General features: G+C 35.3%; 2 protein-coding genes across 2 annotated transcripts; both read left to right on the top strand.

Annotated features, from left to right (window-relative positions):
- Positions 1–2,478: 2,478 nt before the first annotated feature.
- On the top strand, positions 2,479–3,417 carry LOC118582482 (olfactory receptor 4C15-like). The gene has a single exon (XM_036185397.1). It carries the CDS (start codon positions 2,485–2,487, stop codon positions 3,415–3,417), a length of 933 nt encoding a protein of 310 aa, XP_036041290.1. The 5' UTR covers positions 2,479–2,484.
- Positions 3,418–19,938: 16,521 nt separating this feature from the next.
- LOC118582684 (olfactory receptor 4C15-like) lies at positions 19,939–20,904 on the top strand. Its single transcript, XM_036185729.1, has one exon. It carries the CDS (start codon positions 19,969–19,971, stop codon positions 20,902–20,904), a length of 936 nt encoding a protein of 311 aa, XP_036041622.1. The 5' UTR covers positions 19,939–19,968.
- The last annotated feature ends 1,916 nt before the right edge of the window (positions 20,905–22,820 follow it).

The raw sequence follows: 22,820 nt of genomic DNA, 5'->3' as shown, positions 1-22,820 counted from the left end.
GGGTGTAGGTGATAAGAATTATTCAATTAATGTAAGTTTTGCCTTTCTTTCACTGTCCCTATCAATTTGATTTTCTTGATACAATGAAGCTATCTAGAGGAGGAGTTCTGAAGGCAATGTCATACATTTATCTGTCAGTGAATGACAGATGTTTAGATTATTGTTAGTGATTACTCTGTGACTGGCCAAAATAAAATTTTAACATTTTAAAACATATATGAAGATTGGGAAAATATTTATCGATAATCAGTGGTGATAGTACAACTGAAATTAGGAGTATAATGCCCTCGTTTTGATTGTGAGGTGTCTCAACACTGTCTTCTCCTCATATTCTGACTGCATTCATGATACTGTGTTTTCCTGTTCTCTTAAGAACTAGTTGAGAGAATTTGTCATCAAGTTCAAGCATAGAAATGTCACATGAAGCTTTGGGAGTTTTTAGAACTTCAAGAATCTGCTCAAAGCGACAGAACAAATAGCAAGTCCTCTATTGAGCATGTCTGCAAGAGTCAGGAGATGATTTTCTGATTCATTTCTCCCCAATCTCTTTCCTTTTTTAGCCCTAGCCTGGGCTAGCCCAGAGTCATCTATTGGTATACTGTCCTCAATGATACATAGATATTGGCTGACTCCATGATCATTTGAAGCTTGTTTTATACTCCTATTACTTGATGATAATTTATAAATGATTTTGGAATTCATTGTGCATGCATTCAGGAGAAATGAATTAGAGAATCAAGGACAGAAACTAACTTACATTTTGCATCTTTGTTAGTTTTATTCATAGTTAAATTGATTTCTATTAACTGAAAGTAGAATTTATTTAAAAAAAGATTCTTTTCAACTTCCACAGTATATAATATTATTCTTTTTTGCCTATTTTTAACAAACAGGTATGAACATGTACATTCTTCACAAACATATGTTTCTTGACTGATACATGTAAGTAATATGTGCAAGAACTCAATCATTCTTTTCATCTCTGTATACAAGAAGAAATAAATGGAAAAATCTTTCTGTGGTAAGGCATTTTACTAGATTACTTAATAAGTTTAAAAATGTCAAGGTTACCATAGAGAGCATTGTCACACTTTCGTTTGACATATCATAGTCATAGGAGATGAGCACATGTATTTTAACTGGATATTTCTTCCTCTTAAGAAAGTCATTTATGCTTCAGATATATGTGTCATTAGAAACTATACATGGCTAGACCAAACAAGATTTATAAATCTTTGGGAAAATATTAATAAAGCCCTCACTAAAATTCAATTCACTCTGTCTTCCACAATTACATAGTTCTTGGCAACTTTCATATATTGGCAATTGGACCATTAATTTCTAATTCTTTATTATTTTCTGTGTTTTATTAATATGTCCCATTCAAAACTGAATCAACTATTGAGAAATCTTAACATTTACACATAGAAAGAGACATTGTAATGCTTCCTCTGCTCTGAAGTTCTGGATAAAAGAAAAATTGTTACCCCTTTCCCTGTTCATTTAATGGACTAGGCTTAAGCTTGGACAGAAATTCTGTCCAATATTTGAATAACATTAGGCATTCCCCCTGATATCAACTTAATCTCCTAAAGCTTTATTATATATATATATATATATATATATATATATATATATATATATATATATATATATATATATAATAAAGCTGGGAAAACAATAGCTAGTGGCCTGTGGAATGCTTGCTTTGTATTATCAACCATGAGAACAAGACTCAGGAGTGGCATTATTTGTTTTTATGAACTTCTGTCCCAATTTCAGATAATGATTAAAAAAAAAACTGTATTTAATGCTTAAGCCTGTATCTGGGCATTTATATATGTCTTTCTATTCCATAAAAAATGAATTCCATATCAAACTCATAATGACATGTAATACACTTGACTTTTTAAAATAAATTTAATAAAAATGCATTAAAGGCCATATACAGTATAGATTTTTTTTAAACATTGAAGAAGTAGTCATGATGTTCGTCTCCTAAAATGCAGGATATTTCTTCTCTTTAAAGGTACATTTTTCCGTTATCTAGTCATTTTTACGTGCTACCTGACAGTGGAAAACGTGACTATGCAGTCCTCATATCCTTATAACATGTGCAAAAGGCCAGAGGTTTTCCACAAATTCAATTCAGATCTTAAATAAAATGTCAAACAGAATTACATATAAAATATTGTCAATCTTATTCCATACATGCAGTTGTTTCTATTTCCATGTGTGTAGAGCTCTAGATTTTAAGTATTCTGCAATTTATCTCTGCCACAATCTGACTGATCTTCAACTATCACCCTATAAAATTTTCTCTTTTTTCTATTCTCAATGAAATCAAGCACTCAATGTTATTTTGGATCTAGCTATAACAAATCACTGATGATCCCAAAATTATAAATGGGATTGAAGCAAATGTTTATCATCATTGCCAAATTATATGCTCTCTGTTGGGCATTCATTTTTTCCTTGGAAGCCATGCAAAACCAGAGTTTTGTAACTGAATTTGTCTTCCTGGGACTATCACAGAATCCAAATGTTCAAAAACTAATATTTATCATATGTTTATGTATTTACATTGCAACAATTGGGGGCAACATGACAATTGTGGTGACCGTTGTCTATAGCCCTACACTGCTGGGGTCCCCCATGTATTTCTTTCTGGCTTTTCTGTCTTTACTGGATGCAAGCTTCTCTTCTGCCATGACACCCAAAATGATTGTGGATTCTCTATATGAAAGAAAAACCATCTCCTTTGAAGGATGCATGATACAACTTTTTGCTGAACACTTCTTTGGTGGGGCTGAGGTGATTGTTCTGACAGCCATGGCCTATGACCGCTATGTGGCCATTTGTAAGCCATTACACTACTCTTCGATTATGACCAGGAGGCTCTGTGGCACTCTGGTGGGGGTGGCCTGGGCAGGGGGGTTCTTACATTCCATCATACAAATTATCTTCACTTTGCAGCTTCCCTTTTGTGGACCCAATGTCATTGATCACTTCATATGTGACTTGTACCCATTGTTGGAGCTTGCCTGCACTGACACTCACATCTTTGGCCTTTTGGTGGTTGCTAACAGTGGGTTTATCTGCATCATAATCTTCTCCTTGTTGCTTGTTTCCTATGGTTTTATCTTGCTGTCTATGAGATACCACAGTTCTGAAGGGCAATGGAAAGCTCTGTCTACTTGTGGGTCCCACATTGCTGTGGTGGTCTTGTTCTTTGTTCCATGTATATTTACATATGCAAGGCCTCCCACTGCCTTCTCCTTTGACAAAATGGTGGCATTATTTTACACCATGCTATCCCCCTTGCTCAATCCTATGATTTATACTTTTAGGAATAAGGACATGAAGAATGCCATAAGAAAAATGTGGAAGAAATTAATAGTGCATTCAGATGAATAATAAAAATGTTGTATTTTACCAAAATTAATATTAATAGTAAGGAAGTCAAAATTATTGACACAAAACTACAATATGTTTATTACCTATATAGAGTTAATGCAATTCTCCAGAACTAGCATTGTTTTGGTGGTTGGAGACTGTTGTTTTCCTTTTTATATCAGGCATGTCCACTGAGTTGGAAACCCAAAATTCATGTGTGTAGGTGAATGAGAATTGAATTTTCTACTTACTTAATCTATTAATAAAAAAGAATGTAATTTAAAATACCAGCTACAGTGTTGGCTATTAAGTACACGCTTTTAAAAAATTTGTAGGAAATTCAAAATGTCATATACATTTGGATGAAAACTTATTAAACCTATTTTCAGTAAAAAGAAATTTCAATTTATGAGAGTGATCTCTGTAACAGCAAGAGTTTAGGGAAGGACAGAAAGAAAATCTTCACAAAAGTACTGTAGGTTTCCTGTCTCTTGTGACTCTAATATTTCATGGGAGTCCTCTGCCACTTGCTGTAGAATTTGAATTATTTCCTAATATCTTGAGAGAGAATTCTTGGTTGGACCATTCCTGCTATTGCATGTATTCTCCACAGCAATCAGCTCTGGGAAATGAGATGGGAGGATTCCATAACTGTGAATAGTCATTCTTAGAAAAACAACCCAAAAGAATTCTAGAGAATCCACAGAACTAAAACAGCTAAGATCAACTGCAGATGTAGTGAGCTGACTCCTTCTGGCCCCTAAGATGCAGTAAAACATTGAGGCACCATAGAGTAGAAAAGAGAAAAAAAAAAGTTCTCAAAAGAGGATTGTATTTGAATTTATACATTGGCTTTAATCTTATTGACTTTTATACTCAAAGTAAAAACAACTTTATTTGAAGTTATCAATAAAGAAATGATTCATGTTAGACATATCTGTTTCTTGTAATCCCGGCCCTTGGGAGGCAGAGGCAGAGGATTCCCCATGAGTTTGTGACCCATCTGTTTATATGAATACTTCTAGGCCAATCTCTGAAACAGGAACACCCTACCTCAAGAACAATAGAAAGGGAAAAAAAGATAAATTGTGCCTATAATTCCCTAAATGAATTCATTATTTCAGGTTGCATTGTAGTTATAGTTAAAATTTCCCTAGCATGCCAATATTAAAACACATATTGCCAGGTGGTGGTGGTGCACACCTTTAATCCCAGCACTTGGGAGGCAGAGCCAGGTGGATCTCTTTGAGTTCTAGGTCAGCCCGGGCTACCAAGTGAGTTCCAGGAAAGGCACAAAGCTACACAGATAGACCTTGTCTTGAAAAACAAAAAACAAAACAAACAAACAAAAAAACAAAAAAACAAAAAACAAAAACAAACAAACAAAAAAACCACATATTAATTGAGTGTTCTCAAAAAGATACTAAATCATTTCTTTTCTTAGTACTTCATGTTTTCCCAGCCATGGCCTATGACCAGCATGTGGCTATTTTTGAACCCTTCCATTTATCTTCCATCATGAACTGGGAACTCTGCTATGGGTAACCATTCTGGGGGATTTTTGCATTTCATCATACACACTTTTTTTTAAATTTTGTGGTTGCTTTTCTATGGGCACAATGTTGTCGTTCTTTTTGGTGTGAGTTGTACCTATTACTGCACAAAATTTCTAAGACCTGCTAAAGGACAGAAATTCTTGCATTCATTGTTGTCTCATGGTAAAGTTGACAAAGTATTAAGTTTTAAACCATTGTCTAGACAAGGCATACGTATTTTCACAGACTCAGAAGTGCATAGCAAATCATGGACACCCTTGTGTCCTTTCCTTCGTCTTTTCAGGGTTTATTAGCTGTACAACTTAATATTCTACAATATTTCCATGCACAAATGTAATGTGTTTGATCATGTTCCTTTCCTCACTGATTCTAAATTCCACCTCATGTTTTTCTTTTTCATTTACAGTGGTTTCCCTTTACTCTCTTGTCTTTTTTATTTCTCTCTCACATCTCAGATAAAATATCCAATAGGTTTTTGAGCAGTGAGGTGGCTTACTTTAACTTCACACATTGGTCTCTTGCTGCATCCATTCTCTTACAAACAATATAATTTTATTCCTTTTATGGATACATAAAATTACATTTGTCTATATAGATCACATTTGTATTAGTTGATATGTTGGCACTCATCTGATCTGATTCTATAATTTAGCTATATAATGAATGGCAAATATGAGTATAAATACATCTCCATTGGAAGTTTACTTTTAATTACTGGATAGACATTCAGTCAGGTTGTGGTTAGATGTCATAAGCTGTAGTCTTAAATTTTTTAGGAACTCTCATATTGGTTTTCATAATGGCTGAACATGTTCTCACTAGCATTGAATAAGTCATTCTTCCCTCTATTGGAAATAAGCGTGTGGTCATAAAGAAAGAAACGGTGTGTCAAAAATGAAGGAAGAAGGACAAAGTGATTACTACTTCAGGCCATCAAATTCCTAGAATACAGCTCGGTATAAACAAAGTTTTTATTGGATGGGGAAGATTAAAACATTTACATAAAAGTCTTATAAATTGAGGAAGACAAAAATATTTTCATTCTTTGTCCTAAAAATAAATTTTATAGGTTTTGATAGAAAAGACTCCTATTTGATATTTTTTATACCTTTCACCCTCCATTTATTTGACAGTGTTTTGTGCTTCTTGTCTTCTTGATGACATTCTATAAGTTGTGAGATGGAATGTCAGGAAAGTTTTGATTTGAATTTTCTTACTGACTAAACCTATTTTCTTTAATTAAAATTTTAATTCTTGGTTTTACATAATTTTATATTCCTCATTGAAGAATCTACCCTATCTGATGGTAGCAGTATATGGAGGGCTGGTATGCTGACAAATTCAAAGGACTTTATAATTCAGGTAACAAATGATTGTGGTCTAAGGAGAAAGGGAAGACAGTATCAGAAAATTAGTAGGTCATTATCTTTTCTATAAAATTTCAAATAAATGGCACCTTGCCTGGAAAATTTGCCCACTGGTGTAATAGAAGCATGAAGGTTATGTTATGGGAGTAATTAACCACTTTTTACTGTTTTTAAATTTAAGGTTTATTTCCTGAGATGGAACCAATATCCAATACAAAATACTTTTAGTGGGGTAAAAAACCTAAGACTAAATAGTTCATGACTCCTACAGGAAAATTAATACTATTATTTTGCTAATGGATATAGCAGTAATATAACCCCTAACAACCAATCAATCAACCCTAAATTTGAAAAGCTTCTTGAAGTAGATAGTACTTAACAGAAAGACTTATAGCTGGACACTGTGCAGGCATTGACAAGCTTTGGAACATCCAGCCCTAATGGGCTGTCTTTATTAGAACTTTCCCATACCTCTACCACCCAAGGCTTGGACAGCTATGTGTTATAGAAGACAGATCTTAAAAACAAGGACTGGTAGATGAATTTATGGAAATCAAATTTAGTTTTCAGACACAACAGTTCAGATTTACATATGAACTCAGATGATACACAGCAAAAACATGCCAGAACAAGTTCAAACCAGATGAAATCCAAGCACAGAGAAGAGGAAATGGGCACAAGGCCCACTCCTAACTAAGAAGCCATTTGTAATTGGTAGCTTCTGGGAGAGGGAAACTCATTTGTCTTTAATGGCACAATGCTAAGCATATCAACCACATGTCAGGGAATGCCCATGTTCTGGAGTATAGTCAACACAAAATCGGACTCCATATACATATTTTCATATGCTTTTTGTTTTATTTGGTAACTTTGATGTTAATTTTTGTTTTTGTTTGTTTTGGTTTTCCTTTTATCTTGAGAGAGAAAGATGAGAGGGAAAGGATTGGATGTTAGCTGGGGAGGGAGGTGGGGAGGATCTGGGAGGAGTTCAGCAAAGAGAAAGATTATGACAAAATAAATTGCATGACAAAATTTTAATAAAATAAGTAAAACTAGGAGAACTTAATTCCAAAAGTTTTTATGGCTGGGTGGTGGTGGCACATGCCTTTAATCCCAGCACTCAAGAGGCAGAGGCAGGCAGATCTCTGTGAGTTCAACGCCAGCCTGGTCTACCAAGTGAGTTCCAGGAAAGGAGCAAAGCTACACAGAGAAACCCTGTCTCCAACCCCCCCCCCCCCAAAAAAAAAAAAGAAAAAAAAGTTTTTATGTCACATTGATCCCAGTGACTGGAAAGGCTATCAGAACTTAGGATCTGCAGAAAGAAGAGCAGTCATAGGACTATATCACAGATGTTTTTGTATTGCTTGGCTTTTTTTGTTGTTTGTTTGGCTGGTTGGTTATTATTTATGTTTACATATTTTTCTACTATTCTGTATCAGCTCATCTAATTGTCAAGCCCTCCAAAGATTTGGCAAGCTCTTCTAAGATCAGATTGTTTAAAAGTTTTTGAGATTATAATTTGATTATAAAATTTCTACCCTCCTTTTCCTTCCTCTAAACTCCTTAATATACCTCTCTTCTCTCATTCAAATTCACAGCCTTTTAATTTTATTTTGCTTTACTAGTTGTCATTTTAAGGCAAGCATCTTAATATCTAATCTAAATCACTTCTTAAATTCATTGGTAATTAACATAGAGACTCACAGCTGGGTAATAGGCAGTGAGTAAGAAGCTTTGGAGCACTCAGCTTTAAATGGGCTGTCTTTATCATAACTTGCCCCTCAAGATTTAGGGATATGTGGAAGAGGAGACAGATCATAACAACCACTGTATATCATATAATACTGTATTGCTTTTCTTTTCTTCTTTTTTTTTTTGTCTTTTGGTTTTTCAAGACAGGGTTTCTCTGTGTAGCTTTGCACCTTTCCTGGAACTCACTCTGTAGCTCAGGTTGGCATCAAACTCACAGAGATCCTCCTGCCTCTGTCTACCAAGTGCTGGGATTACAGGCATGCACCACCAAAACCTGGCTATATTGCTTTTCATATATTTTTCATGAAATATTTTTTTTCTTGAGACAGGGCTTTTCTGTGTAATAGCTCTGGCTGTTCTGTAACTTGCTCTATAGACCAAACTGTCCTTGAACTCAGAGATCCACCTACCTCTGCCTAATAGCTCTTACATACCATAAGAACAATTATATGTTATATAATACTATATTGCTTTTCATATATCTTTCATACACTATTTTCTTTAACAAACAGCTATTGATATAGTATTTTCAAAACAAGACATACACTTTCATTATAGACTGACAGGAGGATTCATTATGACTGAATTCAGCTCTTATGTTTGACAGGTACAAAGCATTTTGCTTAAATTCTGCAAAGAAGCTGTTTCCTATCCACTGTATAACAGAGTTCTGTCCCTAAACATGATGCTGTGTTAAAGCATTTTCTAACAGAAACCCAAGAATACTTCAAAAGAAAAGAGCGAATATTTGGTGATCATAAACAAACTTTTTTTTTTTTGAAGAGAAAAGAATATTGCACATAAAAAATATCAAAGCCTCCTTAGTAGAAAAATTCAACATTTTGAGAAAAATATGAAGGAAACAGTGGTCAAGATGGACCCTGGGGCACAGAAAGACAGACACATTTGCCAAGGTCCCTGCTTCAGAAGATGGCTCAGAGACCAGAGTCCTTGCTATGAGGCATCTCTGAGCAGGAGCAAAAGGAACTCTTGCCAATTGGAGCTAGAGGCAGGAGGAACATTTTAAAATGATGCGAAATTCCACAGATCCAAAGACGCTAAGTAACAAGGCAGGGCTCAGGGTTTGATACATTGTGGTGATAATTTATTTGTGCTGAAATGTGGTGATACTTTATTTGTGCTTTAATAAATAAAGCTTGTCTGGACATCAGAGGAAATAGCAAGCCATTTTAAGTAAACAAAGAATTCAGGCAATGGTAGCATGAGCCCTTAATAACTTGGCAAGCAGGATCTCTGTGTGCTCAAGGCCACTCTGGAAATAGAGTCAGGTATGGTGGCACACATCCTTAAATTCCAAAACTAGTTAACCATGTCGGTCTGTAGGTCTATACAGGCAGACAGGAAGTGACAGAGCTGCTTAGGAAGAGGAAGTAATGTAGTTGAATGGAGAGAGCAAATCAGAATGCAGAACAGTGAGGCATATAGGTGTGGGTAAACAGGAAGTCGCGCATGTGCATCTTGGAAGCTGCAGAGTTGTTGAGGTGAGGTTGGCTGGTGGGTTTCCCTATATCCCTGATATCTCTAAGGCCTTCACCCATATATCTGGCTCTGTGTTTTTTTTTTTTTTTTTATTTAGTAAGACCGTTTAGAAATTCATCTACAACACATGAATCTCTCTGTGAAGGAGAAACAGCATAGACATCACAAGCAGATGGAGAAGGATCTGGGTGGGGGATGGTCATGGGAAAAGGAGGGACTGGGTTAGAGGAAGATGCAGGGAGAGAATACTAGAAGAAACAACTGGAACCAGGGGGGTGTCTCTGGTACAAGCTAGAAACCTAGTGCATTGGAAACTCTCAGGAATCTATGACCCTAAATAAGACTCCTAGAAATGGGGAATATGGAGCCTGAACTAGCTATATCCAATAACCAGGCAAGACTTCCAGTGGAGGGATTGGGACCTCAACCTAGTTACATAACCTTTGACCTTCAATTTGCTCGGTCTGCAAAGAAGATAGAAATTATAGGAGTAGCCAACCAATTACTGGTCCAGTTTGAGACCCATACAATGAGAGGGAGCTTATACCTAACATGGCCTGGAGGGCCAGGACCCAGAGGCTGGACAGCCCAGAGCCCTAGGATAAAACCAAACATGAGTGGTAATTATTTTTTAAAAAGTGAATGAAATGGTTCCTAAAGATATTCTGCTATATATTTTTTCTATTTAATATTTTATTTGAACTAATTTTAGATTAAAGCAAATAAGATAGTACATGTTGTAGATTCTCTTGATAACCATACTGCTTTGCTAGAGTGAAACTGTCAGGATTAGGAAATGAATGTGGATATATTATTCTTAGCTACAAAATACATTTTATTCATATGTAGCTTAATTTTCAACTGTTACACTTTTTTTTTTGCAGGACTCAATCTAGACTACACATTGTGTTTAGGTCAATGGTATTCTAAATGAGTTAGAATATTCATTCTTGTAATCATAAACCTTGGCTACCCTCTACTTACCACTGTGTGTATTTTAATCAGAGGTTTGGAAATCATTATACTGAAAATACCGTGTCGCTTTACTTGTAAGTATAAAAAATGAGCATCTAATTAGAGCATGAAAGATAAAGACAAGACTTTACTTTTTATTTCATACAGGGCCTTCATTTCTTAGCACCTCCCAGTCAGTTTTGTTTTCTTTATGAAAGACAGCTATCTGAAACAAGAAAAACTGTAAGAATCAACCATAATAATTGGCCATTGAATACTAAGAACTTTAGAAAATATTATTCCTTGAAACAGATACATCTCACTGCAACTGAAGATACAATAATTTACCTTGTAAATAAATATGAAGAAAAAAGTTATGAATGTGTGCTGCACAACTAAATGTTGTTCAAATGTTAGATGGTCTTTTAATAAAAAACCCAGAAAGATCAGAGAAGCATAACAGCCAGACACTAGCTTACCTCTATGAAACCCTCAGCCTCAAGAGAGTTGAGTTCCTGTTTCCTCATGCCTCACATACCTTTCTGTGTCATATTATTTCCTGGGATCAAAGGTGTGTGTCACTACTGCCTGGTCTTGTTTCTCTTATGTAGCCAAGTGTGGTACTGAACTCATAAAGATCCAGATGGATCTCTGCCTGCCAAGTGATAGGATTAAAGATGTATGCCACCACAGCCTGACCTCTATGTCTAGTTTAGTACCTGAATCTGCCCTCTGATACCCAGGTAAGCTTTATTGGGGTGCACAATATGTCATCACAACTATAACTATCTTCTCTGCTCTGTGTCATTGAGTAGGTGAATTTCCTAATAAAAATCATCATCTATTCCTAAGTCTCTGCTTCCGTTTTTAATTTTATGTGATGTTTAGAAAAGAACCTTGGATATGCTTCCTTATTAAATTCATTTACATAGCAAAAGCCCTAGGCTCCTAGAGTTTTAGGAACTTGAATAATCTAATCTTAAGGGGAAGGTTTGGATCTGACTACAAGGTTTTAAGAGTATAAAGTAGTCTTGCCTCCCACATAGTCATTATACAAAATGATGAGTTTTATTGTAACATTTTCATATATGTATCTTATGCCCTGTGATCTTGCTGGAATTCCTTCTATCCTGCCTTGGCACTAAATGACAACTAGTAAATTATAGAATAATCTTGGTCTCCTAAATGATTGCCATTCCATCCAATGACCTTGTGGGTTTTAGTTTTTACCACTGTTTCCTTGACTGTACCTTGTGAGTGAATACAAAGATTATATTATGAATACTACTGAGCAATAGACTTTAGGCCACAATAGAAATGGTTGTTTAAAAATAAATTTAAGCAACTTCATTGACATACTTATATGTAAAATGTGTCTGCCTGGTGTAAATATCAGTCATTAAAATCAACACATTTTTCCACAGTTAAAGTAAATTACAGTTTTACTCACAGATTTGTAAAAACCTGTGTATATGTGCACACCTGTGTGTGTTTTCTTGTGCATGCATGGGCAGAAATTCATACATAAAAGTACATTTTATTGGCCGTGGTGGTGGTGGCACATGCCTTTAATCCCAGCACTCGAGAGACAGAGCCAGGTGTATCTCTGTGAGTTCAATGCCAGCCTGGTCTACAGAGTGATATCTGGGACAGGCACCAAAACTACACAGAGAAACCCTGTCTTGAAAACAAAACAAAACAAAACAAAAACAAAAAAAGGAAGAAAAGTATATTTTACTGATACATCCCACTTATGTAGATACACACAGGAGTTACAAATATTAAAGCTGTGACTACCTACTGAAAATGAATTCAGGAACTGAATAAATACACAGATTAATGGAAAGTCTGTGGGGAAGGCAGCTGGAGGTACAGTAAAGTGGACTACTCATAAAACTATAATGACAATGCTAAGCAGTATTTTTTTGGGCAGAGAGAATGCTGGGAATAAGAAAGGCAGAGATGTGAGCTGGATGTAGAGAAAGCAAGACATGAAGGATGAGAGGTAAAAGGTACAAGTCACTTGGCAGCACATAGATGAATGTAAATGAGTTAAGTTATAAGAGCTAGTGGGACATGCCTAAGCTGTATACTGAGCTTTCATAATTAATAATAAGTCTCCATAGCATTTTTTTTTATGAGCTAGAAGTCCAAAGAAAAACTTGTCTACAAGTTTTGGCATTTTTATTGGTTTATGATGCAACTATTAGGGAGAACACACACAAACACAGGTACAGGCAGACAGACAGACACACACACACACACACACACACACACACACACACACATGATCATTTATAGTCTTGCACGGCTGGGCTGTCCCATGTATTTTTTTTTCCTTCAGGATGAATGCATCTCTTCTGTTTCACACCCAAAATGCTAGTAGAATTCTTGTGTAAATGGAAGACCATCTCATTTGAGTACTGCACAACATAATTATTTGTTGCACATTTCTTTACTATGTTAGAGAAAATTGCCCCAACAGCCATGGCATAAGACTGCTATGTGGCCATTTGAGAACCCAAGCACTACTCTTCCATCATGAGCCAAAGGCTCTGTGGCTTCCTTGTAGGAGTGACTTAGGCAGTGGGCTTCTTGCATTCTGTCATACAGATTAATTTGCAACTGCTCTTCTGTTGACCCAGACCAGTTATTGTTACATGTTTGACTGTTCCAATTACTGAAGCTTGCTTACACTAACACATGTATTTTTGTCAGTGCCAATAGTGGCTTTATCTGCATTTTAACCTTCTACTTGTTGTTAGCCTCCCACAGTGTCATCCTGTTCTCTCTGAGAGCCCATGGTTCTGAAGGGCAATACAATGTTATCTCTACTTGTGGTTCTTACAGTCCTTTTATACTTCTGTTCTTTGTTCCTTCTGTAATATATGGACTACCTATATTCTCAGTAACCTTTGAGAAAGTGTGGTTGTATATGCTGTTGTCCTGAAATCATTTCTCAACCCTATTGTTTACACTTTCAGGAATAAGGAAATGAAGAATGCCGTTAGGAAAATAGGGAAGATATTGATAATGATATATATCAAAGTGCTACACTTACAGAATTGGTGAGATGTCTCACTGGGTAAGAGGACAAGTATGAGGGATATACAAGTATGAGGAATTTAGTTTGCGGAGCCAGAATTCAGGTCAATGACAGGCATGGCAGCATACCTTTAATCCACCTCTGCTGAAATATGGAAAATCCCCAGGAGTTCACAAATCAGCAAACTCAAAATTCATTCAAACACCTTGTCTCAAGAAAATAAGGTCCAGGAAAATAGATGGCTACAGTCAGTTTCCTTATCTGGGTTTTGCTGACTTGTGCATTTGCATGAGAGCTAATTCCAAAATGCAAACACATATACACAAACAAGGAAAATCACATTTTGAAAACTTACTATCAAGAATAAAAAGTCAATATTTGTTTTGATAAGTACTTTATGCTTTACTTACTATTTAGAAAGAGAGCACATTGTTCTACAGAGAAGTTATTTATATTGGAAGTTGGTGGAATCACAATGAAGACCCAGATGTAAATTCACACTCCTATAGATACTTGGTTTTATATAAAAGGCCAGAAACATATACTGGAAAAAAAGACAGCATCTTCAACAAATGATGCTCGTCAAACTTGACTTCTGCATGTATAAGAATGTAAATAGATCCATACTTATCACCCTGCAGAATACTCAAGTCCAAATGAATCAAAGACTTAAACATAAAATCAGTCATACTGAACCTGACAGAAGAGAAAGAGAGTGATGACCTTGAGTTCATTGGCACAGAAAAATATAGTTTCTAAACAGAACACTGTTGGCACAGGACTTAAGATTAAGAACTAATAAATGGGACCTCATGAAACTGAGAAGCTTCTGCAGGGCAATGGACACTGTAATTTGTGCAAAGCTGCAGTATACAGTATAGGAAAATGTTTTTTACCAACTATACATTCAGAAGGCTAATATCCAAAATATATAAAGAATGCAAGAAAGTAGATATCAAGAAAACAAATAACCCAATTTAAAAATGGGATACAGATCTAAACAGAAAATTAAAAATAGAGGTAACTCAGAGGACTGTCGAACCCTTAAAGAAATGTTTAGCATCTAGCCATCAGTGCAAGAAAATCAACCTACTTTGATATTTTCTTCTTACATCTGTCAGAATGAGAAGATCAATAAAAAATGACATCTCATGCTACCAAGGGTGTGCATTAACAACCATTTTGATGGGAATGCAAATTTTTCAGCCTATGGAAATCAGTGTGGTAGTTCCACAGGAATATAGGAATCCACCTGCCTCAAGATCCTGCTGCACCACTCCTGGGCATATACCAAAGGATGCTTCATCCTACTATAAAGACACTTGCTTACCCATGTTCATTACTGCTCTATTCATAATAGTGAGAAACTTGAAACAGACTAGCTATCCATCAATAGATACATGGATAAAGAATATATGGTATATTTACCCAATGAAATATTGCTCAGACATTAAAAATAGTGACATCATGAAATCTGCAGGCAAAGGGATGGCCCTAAAATAGTTGTTCTGAGTTAGGCATCCCAGACCCAGAAAAAAAAATGATATTTATTTATTCACCTACATGTGGATACTAGCCATTAAGTCAATGATAACCAAGCTACAGTCAGGTAGAACCACAGAGGGTAAGCCTAGAGTGAGGGAATATATATGGAACAGATATATATTTCATTAGGAAAAGTAAATAGAATGGATAATTATGGATAGATAGTGATAACTGGAATTTGAGGATCAAGTATGGAAGGGGAGGGATCATGGGGAGAGACAGCTAAAATTAAGGGTCATACAAGGGTTAGTCTGGAAACCTAATACAGTAGAAGCTTCCTAAAATATATCCACATATGAAGGCAATCTAAATGAAATTGCCCAATAATGGGGAAGACACAGTACCAACTGCACATCTTTTATCATCAAACGAAACTTCTAGAACCAGGACTGGAATACAACTTCTTGAATTGTTGGTCAAGGGGGTCCCATGGGAATACCCAATTCCTCTTAAACACATAGACTGTCATACTGATGCTGCTTGAGTACCATTATTCACAATCTTCTCATGAGTCACTTACTTTCTCCTTTTTAACATCATGTGTAAATATATTCTTTAAAAAAGGGCAGGAATCAATGCTTAAGAACTGCCCATTTTGACAGACTATTTGGGTTGTTCCACCTCTGAAATGATCTATGAGACAACTTTTAACTTTTCCCTCAAGCAGCAATGTTAAGGCTGTATCCACTATGTTAAAGTGATCTTCAAGACATTTTTATACATTTTGAGAATGCACAATGTCTTTCCACCTCTAGACACTCTATTTTTGGTTTTTCACCTATGACACAAGCCATGGATTTGGGTCCAGGCCTATTACTCCACCATCTGGGAAGCTAAAAGAGAAAAATAACTATAATTTTAAGTTCTCCCTAGGTTAAGAAAGGAAACAGACAACATTTATGCACCACCTCCCAAGTACTGTAGACACAGAAGCTCATGATTCTTAGGGTAAATAAGATTCAAATTAACATATACCTTCAAATATAGTTTTTCATAAAAAGCTGTTCTTTGAGGAATAGTCTTTGTTAGTTTATTTCTCAGGCAATACACATTTCTGATAGGGATTAGTGTAAGGATTCCTTATGAAAGAACTAGCTATTATGTTTGGTGAGTACCCATGAATTTTGATTAAACTTAGGAGAGAAATATTATATTCCATCATTTTACAGCACTGTTCTACTTCTAAATACAGTGTTCATGAAATCATTATAAGACAGGAACCTGATCATTCAAAACAAAAATAGCATCCATGGACATATAAATTCTTATTTTAAAAATATTGAATATGAAAGATAAAAAATACAAAAGTCTCGCTAGTGCCAGAATTCAACATTTAGGGAAAATTTAAAAGAACCTCCTTGTGGAAAAATTAAGCTCTTTTTAACCACATTAATAAAAAGTGATTTAAACACTAAATCAAGTGTTCAAGCACAAAAAATTGCATCATAAATTCATGCAGAAAGAAATCTTAAAAACCCAAGGGAATAAGAATCAGTCTCCCAGACGGGTGACATCTCAGGGACACCTCTATAAACCCAGTGACAACACAGGAGAAAGCCTTGGCTTGTTTTTCTTGCATTCTCAGACCATGCTCATGACAGGACCCGAGAAGCAATGTTCACATGCTTTGCATCAGCTTCCAAAATCATTGTTTTTCTTCTCAGACGTACAGGGGAGTTGGATACAAACAGAATTTTGTTCACCCCATAAGGGACTTCTCCATAAAGAATAGGTTATACCAAGCTTCAGACTTTTCACAGAAGTGATGCATAGTGGTGATCTATTTAAGGTACATTACAGCATTTTCATATTTGACTTTAAATTATGATGGAGTGCTTTAAGTGTGGATGTTGTATGTCAAGAGACTGTTAAATAAAACAGGGGGCATTCAATGCATAGCTATGGGTATGAGGTTTCAAACACTCTGGTGTTCAGACTCCTCATCATTACTATTGATAATATTATTATGGGTAATCAATACATCAGTGATTAAAATGATATATTCAGAGTTCAATTGGCCAGTGCTTGTCAACTAATAATTGCTCAGGTTCCCAAAACTCAGTTGTCAGAGTGAGAACTTTTTCCTTCATTTCTTTCTTCTTTTCTTCTCACTCTCTTCTTCCTTCCTTCCTTCTTCCTTCCTTCCTTCCTTCCTTCCTTCCTTCCTTCCTTCCTTCCTTCCTTCCTTACTTCTTACTTCCCTTCCTTCCTTCCCTCTCCTTAAACATCTGCTTCTTTAAGTCTAATGAGATTGAACATATTTTCAACTTGTCATCTTGAAGTTGAAAGCAAGTACAAAGAAATGTCATAAGTGCTGTTTTTCTATTATCTCTTCACTAGCAGTTTATTTGTTTTTTGGAAAAAACAAAAACAAAAACAAAAACATTTTCAGTAACACAAGTGTTCTTACTGTTTTGATATCATTGACTATAAAATAATGTGTTTGAAATAAAGAATGATAGCACAGAAACTGGGTTAGTTGGGGGTGTTGTCTATACTACATAGCTATTTGTAGAGAATGTAAAATGTATTTTTTCCATAACTGGAAACTAGGTGTGGTACTGAGAACATAGAATCAGGAAGAGTGCCTTAAGTCACTGTGATGGCTGCTGGATTAAGAATGTCCCCTTAACTTTCTGTAGGTGGTAGACAGTGCCTCTCAACTATTCAGAAAATTCAATTAGTTGAAGATCTGAACCTCTTCAGTGCTCATGGTTGTGGCTTGGTCTCTCTTAAAATGAGCAGAATTATGTAGACAGCAAAAGAAGTTTTAGAAGTCCATTAACAAGACAACAAGAGGAAACAGTAAAGTTCTTCCTTTATGCCAGAAACAGTAAGAGAAGCAAAGCTGAGGCATTTTGGGAAAGCAGCAGAGAGACAAGTGTTTATTTCCCTTTGAACTTTCATGGTGTGAAATGCTGTTTCACTCTGACATTCCATGCATGTCAGCAACCACGCCTTCCTGACTTCTTATTAAATTTCTTTGTCCATCTTACCTTAGCTCTGAAAGACAACTGGTAAAGTAAATAGTGATCATATTAACGTATCATAAATGATTACTTCCTGATCCAGTGATGTGGTAGGGTTTGTTTCAGGCCACTGCTTTCTTGGCTATATAATGTGAGTAGATGGAGTTATATTACACATGCTAGTGAAGAACTGACCTGAAGGCATCATGTAAATGATTATTGTAAAATAAATAAATAGTCACATGATAGATTTATAAACATGTGAAGAAAGGTCTACTTTCTTCAGATGTTAGTCATTGAAACATTACATTTTTCTTCTCAGAACAAACTCATTTTTCTTATACAAACTTATATTTGTAACTTTAGACATGCATATATTCAAATACATACTCATACTCATGAATATGTTAATGAATATATATATATATATATATATATATTCACACATGAGAATATTTTGCAGGAAATATTTAGATACCTTTTGGGTTGTGACTACCTAAGGAAAATAAATCAGATATTGGAATATTTACAAACAGGATTTGTGGAATTAATTTCTGTGGGTGACAATTGAGTTTTTTGTGAATTAATTACACCTAGCACTGTAAAGAAATGCTACCATGAGTAATATTTGGACATTTTTCAAATTTGACCATATAATACCTGGAGATGAGCAGGTAAGATGGTGTGGATATGTTTCACAGTGAATTCTTATGAATCTCAAAGAATGTATTTTGATTCTCAAAGAATCAGTTTTGGCAAGTGATTAAGTTGGAAGACTATGAATTACATTTGAGGGTGAGTTTCTATTTTTCAGCTGTATATTGTCATCAATTTTCAATCATGGCTAATTGGTCATTGCCCTCCTGATTCTTCATCATTGACTCTGTTGCTTTAGTAAGATATCTCATTTGCTTAAGGACAAAGAAAGGCTATGATTTAACATTTAGAGAGGAGTGAAAGAAATTAGAAGGAGCATCCTTTTCCTGAAGTTCCTACAAATGGAAATATCTCACTCTTGACACTGTTGATTCAGTGGAGACAACATGTATGATAGATCTTGTGTCTTTAAAATTCCAGGTTGAACAACTTTTCTTTGCTAGATCAGAAAAGCTTTAATTATAACTTTTCCAAAATTAAGATACACAAACCACTGTAACATACTGCTGAGTATGACTAGGACAGTAAGTCTGGAACAATTGCTTTTTTTGTAAAATCATATTTCACTTATGCCTTATGAAAACAGGGTAAATTTTGTAAAGTTCTTGTTAGGTTGTAAAATGATGATTTTAGTGAAATTTCCACCTTTCACCATACGCACAAAGAGGAGTGCTGCATACTTTCCCAAATAATTTTCTGTTTTATAAAAAGTAGACTGAGTCACTGGAAGTTCTAATAATACATACTTTTACCCATGTGTAGGCTGAACCTATGACTTTGAAGTGTTCCCAAAATACATTTTGCCTCTTGTTTTGGTAGATGAGGCAGTGAGTGCTCTGATCAGTCAATGGAGACTAACGTTCTGAGCTTCATTTATATGTAGAATAGTTTAAAATGCATTTCAGTATTTCACTTGCAGAATTCCATATGGGTTGATGAAAGCTGACCCCTCTAAGATAGGCTATTGCTCTCATCTCACCCAAGTAGATGCTTTAATCTCCAATATTTTAATGTGGTTGTTTAATGTATTCAATAATTTAACTTAACTTCAATTCTACATGTTATACAACTACACTTAAGAAAAGTAACGTTATTTTCTTATTGGCAAAACAATTAAGGAAGCAGCAACTTGTACATGTTGATTATATAAACTTAAATGATGTATTCTTTTCTCATAATTTCAGATTTAAGTAAACAGCTTTTACTTCAGTATCTTCTTGAGAATAATGCAAAACCAGAGTTTTGTCACTGAGTTCATACTTCTTGGGCTTTCACAGAACTCAAAGGTTGAGAAAATATTGTTTGTTGTATTTTTATTGATCTACCTTGCAACTATTTGGGGCAACATGATGATTGTGGTGACCATCATCTATAGTCCCACGCTGCTTGCCTCCCCCATGTACTTCTTCTTGATATTCCTGTCCTTACTGGATGCATGTACTTCTTCTACTGTCACACCTAAGATGATTGTAGACTTCTTCTATGAGAGGAAGACCATTTCCTTTGAATGTTGCATGATGCAACTGTTTGCTGTCCACTTCTTCACTGGGATAGAGGTGATTGTCCTGTCAGCCATGGCCTATGACCGCTATGTGGCCATTTGCAAGCCCTTACATTACTCTTCCATTATGACCCGGAGGCTCTGTGGCATTTTGGTGGTGATATCCTGGGTAGGAGGGTTTTTACATTCTACTGTACAAATTATTTTCACTTTGCAATTGCCTTTATGTGGACCCAATGTCATTGATCATTACATGTGTGACTTATTCCCATTACTGAAGCTTGCCTGTACTGACACACACATATTTGTAATCTTGGTGTTTGCTAACAGTGGGTCAATCAGCATCATTATCTTCTCTATTTTGCTTGTCTCCTATGGTGTCATATTGTACTCTCTGAGATCGCACAGCTCTGAGGGGCGACTTAAAGCTCTCTCCACCTGTGGATCCCACATTACTGTTGTGCTTTTGTTCTTTGTCCCGTGTTTTTTAATATATGCAAGACCAACAACTGCTTTCTCTTCTGAGAAAAATGCGTTTGTGTTTGCCACCATCATGACCCCACTTCTTAACCCTATGGTTTACACTTTCAGGAATAAGGAAATAAAAAATGCCATCAGGAGAATGTGGAAGAGATTGACAATGGTTTCTTATGATTATTAAAATATTGCACTTCCAATGCTGGAAAAGATAGACCAGTGGGTAAGAGCCCTTGTGGAAATGTAAGCAATTATTTCTGTTTCCCAGCACCCATATCAGAAATCAGTCAAGGCTGGACATTTTTAACAAAATACTGGTAAAGTGCAGTATTGTAGAGCCTAAACACTCTTATGAAAACCAGTGAGGTCAAGGTTTAGTGGAGATTTTGTCTTAAGGAAATAAGGCAGAAAGCAATAAATAGACAGAGTCAGTGACTTTCTTTTACTCAACATGCATGTGGACAGATACCTATATCATCTACCCTTCATTTCTATACACATGTACACACTATTCACACTAATACACACACACACACACACACACACACACACACACACACACACACACACACACTCAAACACAAGATTCAATAATTATATTAGGAAACTAATCTAAAAAAAACCAAGAAGTCACCATTTACTAGGAAAAGCATTTTAGTAATTAGCCATTATTTTGAAAAATATGGCATCATTTTCTATAGGATGCACTAACAATGTGATGGGAAAACTGTGTTTTTGAGTTATCATTTTCACTATAAGTTGATTAATTATCATTAACATGTGAAAATCACAGCCAGTTTAATTTTATACTTTCAAAATTTCATTGATTTTTTAAAACTATTAAAGGCGTAAAACTGGTTTATTAAATTAATGTGAATTTGAAATAATGAGAAGTATGATATAAAAACACTCTGAGAGAAAATGTGTCCCTCTACAACATTGTGACAATGTGAAACTTTAGGATCTAGGAATGCACTGGAGGGTAGGTAAAGCCTGAGTTCTGAGTGTTGCTTGATCATGTCAACACATTTTAAACAAGGGTCTATTAGTGCCTAAAGGAAATTTTGAGTTAGGTCTTGAATTTCTAAAAGAACTAGACAATCAGTATTTCCTTGGTTAGTGTGACTACCGTCTTTAAATGAGTTCTATAATCTGCTTCCATAAGAAAATCCATGGTACAGCATAAACCAAAGATAAGTATTGAGTACTACCTGAAATGTTTATATACTGAGCACATGTCCTCATTATTTACAGAGAAAAGAATTCAGAGGAAGCAGATTTTAAATTCATTTTCCATAATATGTTATTTTGTAGTTGAGTACATTTTTGCATCATTTCCTTCCTTTCTGCTCCCATTAAATTCTTCCATGTTTCCCTCCTCTTCTCAAATACACGGCCTTTCATTCTTTAATTATTATTGTTTCACACACATGCAAAACACATGCATGTATATATCACAAATACATAAGTACATACTGTTGAATTCCTTCAGTGATGCCTAGATAGAAATATATGTTTGGGGCTGACTTCTTAGAGTTAGGTAATGTATCATAGACTAATCCTTGGAGAAGACTGGTTCTCGAGATTTTAATATTCTTAACTTTGTGTATTCCCTTGAAAAATTACATTCAATAATTAGCAATTGATATAAATAATCAATGAAATTTATATATTTTATGCCATTTTATATTTTCTTCTTTTATTTGTTTTTGAGACAGTGACTCTACTGGTCCTGTTTTTAATATTCTTAAGTTTAAGTATTCATGCATAAAATAACATTCTATAATTGTCTAAATATCAATAATCAATGCAATTTTTATATAATTTTGTCACTCTATATTTTCTGCTTTTATTTTCATTATTTTGAGACAGGTTCTTTGACAGTCCTGAAACTCACTGTGTAAACCAGTCTGGCCTCGAACTCACAGAGATCTGACTGTCTTTGACTTCCAAGTGCTGGGATTAAAGGATTGCACCATAATGTCCAGCACTTTGTGTTTTCTTATCCTCAGGTTTCATGTGGAATCTTCATAAATTGATTGAATGGCATGTAATTTCTCTCTTTAAACCAAAAGCTCTAACATTCCAAGGGAATTTTGT

Source organism: Onychomys torridus, chromosome 4, assembly GCF_903995425.1.
Source record: "Onychomys torridus chromosome 4, mOncTor1.1, whole genome shotgun sequence".
In the NCBI taxonomy this organism is placed as follows: Eukaryota; Metazoa; Chordata; class Mammalia; order Rodentia; family Cricetidae; genus Onychomys; species Onychomys torridus.
The sequence above is the reverse complement of the archived record's forward strand: the minus strand, read 5'-3'. Positions and strand labels throughout refer to the sequence as shown.